At 31.8% G+C, this 12752-nt stretch overlaps 1 protein-coding gene across 1 annotated transcript; it reads left to right on the top strand.

The window, feature by feature from the left end:
- The first annotated feature begins 8083 nt into the window (after window positions 1-8083).
- LOC127121736 (uncharacterized) lies at window positions 8084-9391 on the top strand. Its single transcript, XM_051052183.1, has one exon. It carries the CDS (start codon window positions 8084-8086, stop codon window positions 9389-9391), a length of 1308 nt encoding a protein of 435 aa, XP_050908140.1.
- The last annotated feature ends 3361 nt before the right edge of the window (window positions 9392-12752 follow it).

Below are 12752 nucleotides of genomic sequence, written 5' to 3'. Positions count from 1 at the left end.
CCAGGCAAAAGTTAGAGAGACAAAATAGAAAATTTATCCCGCTAAATTGAGTACCTCACCTTGGGGGAATCTAGGCAAAAATTAGGGATCATGGCAAGTAACTGCATTCGGTTGGTCCTGATCGTTGGAGCAGTTTTGAGCAAGTCGTTCGGTTCTGATTCGTCATTCTCAACCAAAACCAAGAGCACATTGGATATTGAAGTGGGTAGGGAGAATAGTGATCATTGTATTCAATTTAACCATTTTCCATGTAAATTACCATTTTTCAACTTTTGTAAAGATCTATGGAGTCTTGTCATTTACATACTACCATTCTAAGAACTATTCACACTGTCACTATAATAAGAGCACAAACTATTTACACCACAAACACCATGAATTCTTCAAGGTCTTGATTTGGCTTGACATGAAATATACAAATTTTCTCTGTTTTGTTTCTTACTATAAGTGTGAATGTTTCCATCAGGATCAAATCTAATTCTTCTTTGCATCAATGCATCTCCATAATTAGATGTCATGAAATTGAAAGCATTTGATGAAGTAAAGTTATCGAGAGTGTTCAAAACCACATACTAAGCTATGGGATACTTGCATGGTTAATTTGCATAGAAACAAAAGCAAGGGGAGAAGGACCAAATGCATGGTTAATTTGTATAGAATAGCTATGGAATATTTGCAACGTAGTTCACATCGCAAGTACTCAATATGTATAGCAAATTTAATGCAGCATATATTGGTTTTAATTTTGTTGCTTAAAATTCACGTTATATATCATTAGAATTATTACTACATCAATATGTATAGATGTCCACGCATTGGATATGAACATTTATACTTCTGTAACATAAGGAAATTGTTAAAAATGCATACCGAGATTTTTAAATACACTACCAAATATTTTAATTCATATCAGATTTTTAAATTGTTCTATCGAATTTTTCATGCACACATTTTGCTAAAATTTTGTCAAAAGGAATATTGTAGTATGCCGAAAACACTCCATAAGGACACCATGGGTGTCATTTTCGCCCTTCAACAGTAGGACTGGGGAAAGATTCGCGGAACCATGCTAAACCACATTGTCGAGCAGCAAATGGCTCATGGTGGAGACAAATTCTGTACTCTTGTAGAATATAGAGACATACTTCTCGAGCGTCTCCGGAAACACAATATCGCCATCATCAGGAGTAATACGGGAAAGTCGGGCACCTTCAACACCCATTATCATACTAGGGGGAGTGTCGAAATGTAAGGGTATGAATGAAAATGGTATTGAGCCACAATCACAGTAACTACATGAGACCCCCTGTAGATGTTTTTGATTGGCTGCATTTTATGTTAAAACACTTGGTGTACTTAGATTTCTTGGCTGATGTCATGACATGCTTAAGTAGTATGCTGCAGGATTAGCTAATACAGGATTTACTGGATGTCAAACTGAATGTTATGACATTCATTCATGACAACATTTTCTGGATGTCAAACTGAATGTTATGACATTCATACCTGACAGCAGATGCTAAAGTATAGGCTAATTTTTCTGTTATGTTTCAGTATTTATCTCAGGCTGATTTTCAGAAAACTAACAGTTGTGCTAAAATTAAGAGACCTAGCATATAGCCTATTTGTTAGCACCCTAATGTGTGGAAATTAGGTTAACTTGCTTAACCCTAATTTTATGGAATTCAAACATAAGGCCCAAGTACTGCATTATAAAAGGATGGCAATCCTACTTTCAGTAGCTCAGTGATTTGAAGCGTGAAGAACTCAATATATCAGTATATATCATTGCTGTACTTTTATTGTATCTTGAATTAGGTTTTACTTGTGAGCCAAGCAATTATCACCTAGATGATTGCATTGGACTAGGGTGTTTATTGAGTTGTAATTGTTGTGTCACTCTAAGCTTTTAAGCGTGAGTGTTGTGTTTCTTGATTAAAGCTTTTAAGCACAATCAAGAGTTGTTTGAAGTATATCTTCACCACTGACTTTCAAATTCTTAATGGTTGTAATCACTGTTGTGATTGAGGGGGAGTGAGTAGGTACTCAGGTCTTAGTTTAGATTGAAATTGCATTTGGTAGGTCTTAAGTGATAGGATTAAACTGGTGGTTTAAGTCCTGAATTAATACCTCTTATAGTGGATTTCCTCCCTGGCTTGGTAGCCCCCAGAGTAGGTGTGTTTGTCACCGAATTGGGTAAACAATTCTCTGTGTCATTTACTGCTTTTTACATTTACTTTCTGCATACATTACCTGTCTGCGCAGAATTGGATGTCATAACATCCAGTGTGACATCGATAGTCTGTTACTAGAATTTCAATTGGTATCAGAGCAGGCACCCTGCCTGTTAGTTTCTGGGTGAGATCTAAGGACGTTACTTTCTAGTACCATGGACAAGGATGTAGGATTATCAAATAGACCACTCATGCTGGATGGTTCTAACTATGATGACTGGAAACCTCGTATGATAGCCTTCTTGAGGTCTCTGGATAGCAAGGTCTGGAGAGCTGTCAACAAAGGATGGGAACATCCAACGAAGACAGGTAAAGATGGAATGATTATGCAAATTCCTGAAGAAGAGTGAGACAAAGAGCAAGAGGCATTAGCCCTTGGAAACTCTAAGGCTTTGAATGCACTATTCAATGGGATAAATAAGAACATTTTCAGACTAGTGCATCACTGTGAACTGGCTAAAGAAGTTTGGTATTTATGTGTTACAAATTATCTATCCTTTTAGTGATGTTAAAACTAAATAAGTATGTACAAAAATAAATTAAATAATATTTGTAGAATTAAGATAATTAGATTAAACTTGTTTTTATACTAAATAAATTTTTGTATGAATTGATCGGGAAAAACTAAATGTATAATGGTATGATTTAATTGATTACTATAAATTGGTATTATTTATGCGAGTTTAAAGAAAATAGTGAAAAATATGAAATGAGATATGAATGCGGATATTATGCATTGTGTGCATCTTGCTTGTTGGTTGATTATTTGTTGCATTTACTTTCCTACTTAATGTTAATAATATACAGTTATTATAGGTCAAATTTTACTTTTAGTGCACCAAAAGTTGAGACTAGGTAATATAAATCTTTTATGACTCAACAAGTTTGTATGAGATATTCATCCTCGAGAGATGTATTGTCATTTAGAAACGAATAAGTTAAATTACATTAGATATGATATGTCGTGTTGTTCCTAGGAGAGCATGATGCAAATGTGTTGAAGGATAATGGAAAATTCAGTAGACTTTGAGTGTAAGTTGTAGGAAACATTATAATTCTTGGGTTAAGATTGTCTATTTCATTATTATGATTGTTGAATGACTATTGACAACTTCAGGGGTTGATCCACCTCGATCTCTTATTGATATTATGCGAAATCATAATGGAACTCATCAACTATTGGAGTGTGTGAAGATCATTGGACATATAAAGTAAAGTAGCGATGTAACTTTCATTTTTTAGCTTTTAATTTTAAAGCCCTCGTGATTTATTATATACCAAAAATATTAAAAAACAATTTGGGATTTGAATGTTCTAAAATATATTTCCCCCATCTTTTATAATGAGTATATTTTACTATGTTTTTATTTGAAGAAATTTTTTATATTTATTTTCCTCTTAATAATTTATTTTACTATATTATTTTATTTTAGGATTAAATATGTTTGTGGTAGATAACCCAAAATTCGGTTGTAGTCTCTATAAAAATTTCCTTGAAAGAATTCTTTTCCTAAAAATTCTCGTTCACAAAATTCACATGCAACAACTGATAATGCGGGATGTGCTGGAGAGAGAACTAATCTTATTGGAAAGGAGCAACAGATATGTCAAATAATTTTCAACAACAGTCCATTATTGAGTTCTCTATTTGTACAGTGGAACAAATAATTTTTTTTTATTTTGTCTTTTACGATACATGATTCCGATATGTTAGGAAGTAGTATTGTCAGTCTGCAACCTTTGAGTTTATCTGTTGTAATACTTGCAACAACAAATGAGAAAAATGATTATATATATACACACACAAAATCTATCTTCTGTATTTGTTTGACTTATCTTAGATTTAGGGACTTACTCAACTCCACAAAAACAACATGTAAGATATGAGATCTCTTTTTCTATTAGCTTTTTTCAGGCGTTATCTCTAGTTTGTATGTGACTTGGTTTTTCTACCAATGTTTGTCTTCTTAAATTGAGCTGCTAACTTTTCTTTCAAGATTTGTTTCTTAACATCCTCGTCGCTATATATAATCATGCCATCCCTATAAACATTATCTTAAACGTCCCTCATGCATTCAACAGCTGCTCCTGGGCATGAGATTAAACTGAATAGCACTGGAACAAGAATTTTAGCTACTGCATATTTTGAATCTCGCTGAGCTGTGCAAACAACTCCACAGTCTTCCCAACAAAAGACGAATATATTGAATCCCAAATATGTATATCCATAATATTCCATCAGGAAAAACGGTTGTTATGGAAAAATTCAAACCATTCATATTCAACATTCTTGAGTTCAAACATTGTTTTTGTCGGAGCAAGCATGACTATAACACACTATCATGGTGCTCCACTAAACTTCATTCCTTTGAGACATTTTGTCAAACAGTTCACATTCATATGTACTCCAAGACAAGCAAAAAAAGAAATTCATGGTGAGAATGAAAAGAACATTTCTATTCACATTAAAAGACTTATAAAAAGGTATGCAAGAAGAGAAAGAGAAACAAAGTAAGTAGAGGAACAAGTTCTTGAAAGTAATAATAGTAACACAAACAGACGGGATGCAAAAACGAACGGTGAAAAATGATTCTCTGGACCTATGCTTACTTTGATAACTTACGAAGCTAAAAGAAAACCTAGAGATGATGGTGGAAATGAAACATAAGAACCTACTTCATCAAAGATTTTTTATATGGGACAGATCAAGCATCACAATAAGAAACATATTCTGAAAAACAACATTATTCATGCATCGACTCCAAAGGATGCATATGTGAAGAATTCGAAATATCAGAGAATATTTTCACATAGATAGAAATCAAAGTTTGTGGATTTGGTTAGCTTAAGAGTGATTACTGGATTTGGTTTTTGATTGTTTTTTAGTTATTTTAGGAAGGTTTATAACCCCCGCAGTTTAATATGGGTTTTCATGTTAGCTTTAAGTGATGTTGCGTGCAACATGGTGTGCCATGTCAGCCTCCATTAAACCAAATAGATGACAAAGACCTAAATTCTAAAAAAATATTATGATGACCTTTCTTTGAAGGAAATCTATAGAGTGACTAAAACTGAATTTGTCTTATTTATAGGGATGAAAATAGGAAAGAAGGGTATGATTATTAAAGAAGGAAGAAAATATAATTTTGATGTTAAATTAACTTTGTATAAATATGTCTCTGTTTCGTCCTTAATTTTAGTATATTATTTTTATCAATCAATTAGTAAATTTTTAGTTTTATATGTTATCAAAATTAATGCGATGGAAGGCCAGAAAAAAATAAGATTGTGATCATGGTGACCTTTAAATGTTGTTTGAAAGTAAAACACACAAAGTAAGGAATCTTCCACATACAATTTAAAAGTAGACATTTAATTAAGAATCGACATGCTGTTTGAGTGCTCTAAAAGAAATTGATATATATTTTTAATCAAACTACATATTAGGGATTACAACTTTTCCCAATAATATGTTAAAATAAATATAAAGTTTTGTGATGATTGTGTTGTGGAAAATGTTTTAAAATAACGAATAAATTAAAATATTTATGTTATATTTATACATGCATATCTATGTGAATTGAAATATAAAATTTGAGTTTACTTTATTATTTTTTTTATGGATATTTCATTGGAAAAAGATCATAAGATTGGAATATTACGATATACGCATTTACTTTTAAAATTGTTGCTCTTAGAGCTACAATAAGTCTGAAATAAAGAAAGAGTGAATTTTAAATCAAATATATAATTTTATTTGTGTATTTGTGATGTATTAAGAACATATAACGTTAAGAGCACGCGCGTGTGTGTATATATATATATATATATATATATATATATATATATATATATATATATATATATATATATATATATATATATATATATATATATATATATATCACTACAAGAATAACTTTGTGCAGCCACGTGATTTAGTGACGTGAAATGCACGTGGCAAAAAATGCCAATTACGACGTGAATTTCACGTGGCTAAAAGAAAAATATAATAAAAAAATGGAATGACAACTTTTCAGGTTGGGGGGAAATGAAAATAATTAAAATTTGGTAGTGACATGCAGATCACGTCGCTATTTTAAATTTAAAATTCAAATAATGTTTTGTGAAATGTAATTCACGTCGCAACTAGTGACGTGCTGATCACGTGGGTACATGTGGGTACAGATGACCGTTGAAGGCTTTGTGGCGTGTAAATCACGTCGCAAATAGCGACGTGCTGATCACGTGGGTACATGTGACCGTTGAATGGTTTGTGGCGTGTAAATCACGTCGCAAATAGCGACGTGCTGATCACGTGGGTACATGTGACCGTTGAATGGTTTGTGGCGTGTAAATCACGTCGCAAATAGCGACGTGTTTACCACGTGGGAACATTTCCTTTACCTTCCCTCTTCTCTCCCTCTTCCCTTCACCGTTTCATTCTTCTTCTTCTTCATTTCCTCTTCCCTTCCACCTTCTGCATACCCATTTCTCTCCCTAAACCCATTTTCCCCTTCAACCCATTTCTCTCCTTCAAGCTTCAAGCTTCAAATCCATTTCTCTCCTTAAAGGTAAATACTTTTATTATTTCAACTTAAACCCATTTCTGTTTAATATATATGAATTTTATTTTAATTATTGTATTTTTTTTTTAAGAAATAGCTAAGAGTGAATTATTCATTCAACAATTTGGAGCAAACAGATTCAAAGTCTTCATCAAGGTATATTCAAAATTGTGAAATTTAATTTTTTTTTTAATTATTTTCAGATTAGTTAAATGTATTGAGTTTGGACTGGATTATGTGTTGTACTTATTATGTATTAAAATCGAATTTGTTTGGACTGGATTTTGTTTTTGTGCACATTATGTATTAAAATAGAATTTGTTTAGAAATTTAATGTATTATATATTTAGAATTTGTTTAGAATTTGTTTATAAAACATATACCCTAATGTATTATTAAAACAGAATTTGTTTAGAATTTGTTTAGAAATATAATATATAATAGTTTTAAAAAAACAGAATATTTAATGTATTATATATTTAATGTATTATACAAAAAAAACAGAATATTTTATGTATTAAATTTTTATAGTTTAGAAATAGATTTTATATAATATACTATTAATACCAATACTATCCTCTCTATTAATACCCTATTTATAAAATCATTTTTAATTATTTCTAGAGAAATTATAAATTTCAAAAGAAAATCATGTCAAGCTTGGAAATATTAAAACTTTGATATTACTTTGTTTAGAAACTATTTAATGCCTTTATATATGTGCACATTATATTTTTTAGAAATATAATATATAATTTTTTTAAACAAAATATTAAAACAGAATAATATTTATAAAAAAAAACGAAATATTTTGTTTATTAGAAAAAGTAATATGAATCATGTCTAAAAATAGAAGTTGTATTATTATTTAGATAATATGGTTAGTTTAAAAAATATAATAGATTAGTGTTTTGAGTAAAAATTGATAAGTGTGTATATATATTATTTAGATAACTAAATAAATAGAAGTTGTATTATTAATATTATGTTTAAAATAATGTATAAAAAAACAAAACATTAATTTCATATATATTAGGGTATATGTCTAAAATGTTTTTTTTTTAAATAACACATATTAGGGTATATGTTTTATAAATATATGTTTAGTTTAAACAATAAAGTATGTAATAGTTATATTATATATTTATTAATAGTATAATATAATTTTTTTAAATTGTACGTAATAATTAGTTGGATGTACGATAGAACGATTTTTAAATTGGACGATAGAGGAATATCACTTTTGAAATTAAAATAGTAACGATTTTGTAAATGTGCAGTATGGAATATTTTCATTACTATCGTAGTTGGATGTACGATAGAACGTATCCAGGAAGACGTGGACTTAAACCGAACTTTGAGGAAGGAGTTAAAGGGTTTATCACATGGGCTTTCGCTCAAGAATGTTGTCTAAGCGAAGGAGGAGTAAGATGTCCTTGTCTAAAATGTGAATGTAGACCTATAATTAGTGACCCGGAGGAAGTAGAACGTCATTTGAAGAGAAGGGGTTTCATTAAAAATTACTGGGTTTGGACATATAATGGAGAACAGTTGCCGAGTAATGTACAAAGGACTACGACTACACATGCTTCTAGCAGTCGATCACATATGGAACATCGGGAAGAATTTAGTTTGATCAGTGACATGGTTGGCGATGCTTTTGGGGTTAACGTGACCTATGATGAACCTCAAGACTTCGATCAGGAAGAGTTGCCGAATGAGGAAGCTCAAAAATTTTATCAATTGTTGCAAGAAATGAATACGCCGTTGTTTGAAGGGTCGTCAGACTCAAAATTATCGATGTGTGTGAGATTATTGGCCGCCAAGTCCAATTGGAATGTTCCTGACCGGTGTTTGGAATTCTTTGCAAAAATGATGTTGGACGCAACTCCTACGAAAGACAACCTTCCCACAAGTTTTTATGATGCAAAGAGGTTGGTGTCGAAATTGGGTTTAGAGGTAAGAAAGATTGACTGTTGCACTAATGGTTGCATGTTGTTTTACGATAATGAGTTTGGTACTAATGATGGATCGTTGGAGGAATGTAAGTTTTGTAAGAGTCCGAGATACAAAGTTCGCAGTAAAGCCATTAACCGTAAGCAAAAACATGTGGCAGTGAAGTCCATGTTTTATCTGCCGATCATACCAAGGTTAAAAAGAATGTTTGCTTCAATGCATAGTGCAAGTCAAATGACATGGCATCATACAAACCAAACAAGTTCGGGCACAATGCGACATCCATCTGATGGTGCGGCATGGAAGCACTTCGATATGATACATCCTGATTTTGCAGCAGAACCTAGAAATGTCAGACTTGGACTATGCTCTGATGGTTTTACTCCATATATCCAAGCGTCTGGAAGTGGATATTCTTGTTGGCCAGTTATTGTTACCCCTTACAACCTCCCTCCTGAGATGTGCATGACAAAACCATACATGTTTTTGACTTGCCTCATTCCAGGTCCAAAGAGTCCAAAAGCTGGAATAGATGTGTATTTACAACCTTTAATTGATGATTTGAAGAGGTTATGGATTGGAGAATGGACTTATGATATATCTTGCAAACAAAACTTTACTATTATCATATAGATCACAATTATAAAATTTCACATCAATAAAAAATTATTTGATTTGTTAAAGAGAATCATAAAAATATCACATTTGTGTCATTTGATCCTGAATATATATATATATATATATATATATATATATATATATATATATATATATATATATATATATATATATATATATATATATATATATATATATATATATATATATATATATATATATATTCAGGATCAAATGACACAAATGTGATATTTTTATGATTCTCTTTAACAAATCAAATAATTTTTTATTGATGTGAAATTTTATAATTGTGATCTATATGATAATAGTTTTATATTCAATGGTGGATTTTTGTTGGACATATGTTAGAGAGTTATTGGAGATGTCATGTCGAGAGAGAGAGAGAATCAACTTACTCTCAGACTAAGTTTTTTTAACTTACTCCAAATCATAACATTTGAATTTAATCTAATCTAATAGTTAAATTAGTCTCTTTCCTTAATTAACCATTAGATTAGATTCTAATAACTATTATTATATGTGCTCTCATTTGTATAATTATCATGCACATCCTAAGATCAGTATAATTATGTGTGCTCTCATTTGTATCCTTTTTCAATCTCAACACTGTGAGATTAGTGCATTACCTAATAGTCAATATCTCAGTCTATTAACCAACACTGATCATTAGGTTCCAACAGTTATAAAGTCGCAAGACTCCACATCAGTCCTACTATGATAGGTGCAGATATTGAACTTAACCTGATTTCTAGGACTTAGTATTTAATAAATGATTATCTTGAAGTCAGTAATGAGAAATACCTTTTGAATATCAAGTCACACCATAAAAACAAGTTTTAGGTAGAAAATCTAGTACAAGCATTAAGATTAAAGAGTCATCAATATTAATGTATGAGTAGAATTATATAGAACACCGTGAATTATTCAATACATGAATATAATGATTATATATAACCCTCAAAAACGAGATTTTAACTACGATTACTCATCGTAACCGCTGGTATTCCCGCGAAGTTAAGCTTGAAAGTTTATCATCCCTGTTAACTGAGCAGGACTTTCGCCTTCTGACTCTCTTTATTATTCTCTTGTTGTAGGCAAAGGTTAACTTACTCCAGATTTATATTTCCTCATTCCGCCGAAACTCCCTTTGCAAAAAAGTGGAAGCCTCTATTTATATGAAAGATTTTGGACCCGTCGCTAGGTGCACCACCCTTGCGCTTAACAACTCTGCTTTCTTTTCCATTAAACAATGACAGTTGTCAAAGAGGTGTCCCTAACCGCCTTGCATTACTAAGTGCATTTCCTCTGTGCTTAGCGCATAAATATTTGCTACATGATTGTAATATAAAATTTACATTGCCTCACATGAAAACATGTGCATTAAAAATAAATCTATTATAACGAGATACATAATGATTATTAATTCACAGTGTAAAATCTATCAATACTTAATCCAGTTACTCTTTTGTTTTAGAGATCACTTTAAATGTTTCTTCACATGCAGTTGAATGATTATGCAAATATTTAATAGTTGTCGATGTCTTATCACATGTACATATCATATAGTTAGTTATCTAGCATTTAAATTCTCCAATATGTCCAATTTCCAAATTATTTTTATGACAATATATTCTTGCAAATACCTGTTCATAATTAATATCACGACTATCCAAAAACTATAGCATAAAGATGAATCATTTTCTTGATAAAAGTAAGATTCTAAAACAAGTCTAGATAACCAGTTAATCATTCTTCAGGATCATGATTTCACTGAGTATCTCTTAATTGTTAGTGTTTCTCTAAAAATATTAAATAATACATAAACTATAGAAACACTTTGCATTTCATCTAAACAGTATTATCGGATATATCATCAGTCATAGCTCACTAAAAGTTTTTTTTAGTAAAGTGGTCGGGTTAAAAATTGTTGGTGCAAAGGTAGAATGAATGATGAACGGAAATATTCTATTAAGAGAATGACGGCTACAAAACATGATAAAAGTTACAATGATTGCCACTCTATTTATAAGCTAAAACTAGGGTTACTAGAATAGGATAAAATACTAAAATACCCTCTAACAAACTTAGGGGCTAAGAAAATAGTACAATTAATAAATATGAATTACTTCTAATACCATCCCTTAATTCATATTCCATCAAAACTTGTAACACCAATTTCATCCCTTAATCTGAGAAATTGATCAGTCTTGATAGCTTTCGTCAGAACATCTGCCAACTGTTTCTGAGTGCTGCAGTGTACAACTTCTAACACTCCCCTCTGAACTTGATGTCTCAGAAAATGATACTTGGTCTCAATGTGCTTGCTTCTCCCATGCAACACTGGGTTTTTGGCAAGATTGATTGCAGACTTGTTGTCAATCATCAGCTTCAGAGGTTTGTTTACTTTAATCTTCAGATCTTGTAATAGATTCAGAATCCACACAGCTTGGCATGTAGTAACAACACCTGCAATGTATTCAGCTTCACAAGTTGACAATGCCATAATAGGTTGCTTCTTGGAACACCAAGAAATGGGACCTCCCAGAAATTTGAATAAGTACCCAGACGTACTTTTTCTGTCAACTCTGTCTCCACACCAATCAGAATCTGAATAACTCAGAAGTTCTGACTCATCCTTTCTTCCAGAAGGAAATAATACTCCGTACTTCAGAGTTCCCTTGATATACCTCAGAATCCTGACAACAACTTGGTAATGGGACCACTTAGGTTTACTCATGAACCTACTAACCATCCCAACTGAATAGCAAATATCAGGTCTGGTATTGCACAAATACCTCAGAGAACCAACCAACTGTTTGAAGGTTGTAGCGTCCACATCCTTTCCATCAGAGTCAGAATCCAGTTTCTGATTTGTATCAGAAGGTGTGACAGCAATCTTACAATTCTTCAGATTAAATCTCTTCAGAAGTTCTAATTCATACTTGAGCTGATGCAAAATAATACCTTTCTCAGAGTATCTGAACTCCATCCCTAGAAAGTATGTCATTTTACCTAGATCAGTCATTTCGAATTCATTCATCAGAACTTTCTTGAACTTGGCTATCTCCTGTTTAGAACTTCCAGTCAGCAGTATATCATCAACATATAAACATACCAGAGTCATATTTCCTTCAGAAGTATGCTGAACATAGACACCGTACTCCATCTCACATTTCTGAAAGCCTTGCTTCTTGAAAAATGAATCAATCTTCTGATTCCAAGCTCTGGGCGCTTGTTTCAATCCATATAGAGCTTTGTATAATCTGTACACCACCCCTTCCTGATTCTTTTTTACAAATCCAGGAGGTTGTGACACGTAAACTTCTTCTTCTAATGGACCGTTCAGAAATGCATA

This window comes from Lathyrus oleraceus, chromosome 2, assembly GCF_024323335.1.
Source record: "Lathyrus oleraceus cultivar Zhongwan6 chromosome 2, CAAS_Psat_ZW6_1.0, whole genome shotgun sequence".
Taxonomy (NCBI): Eukaryota; Viridiplantae; Streptophyta; class Magnoliopsida; order Fabales; family Fabaceae; genus Lathyrus; species Lathyrus oleraceus.
Note: the sequence above shows the minus strand (reverse complement) of the source record. Positions and strands in the feature narration are given on the sequence as shown.

Bases quoted from the DNA above. Each gene is read 5' to 3' on its own strand.
- LOC127121736 (XM_051052183.1), top strand. From the start codon at position 8,084: ATGGAATATTTTCATTACTATCGTAGTTGGATGTACGATAGAACGTAT.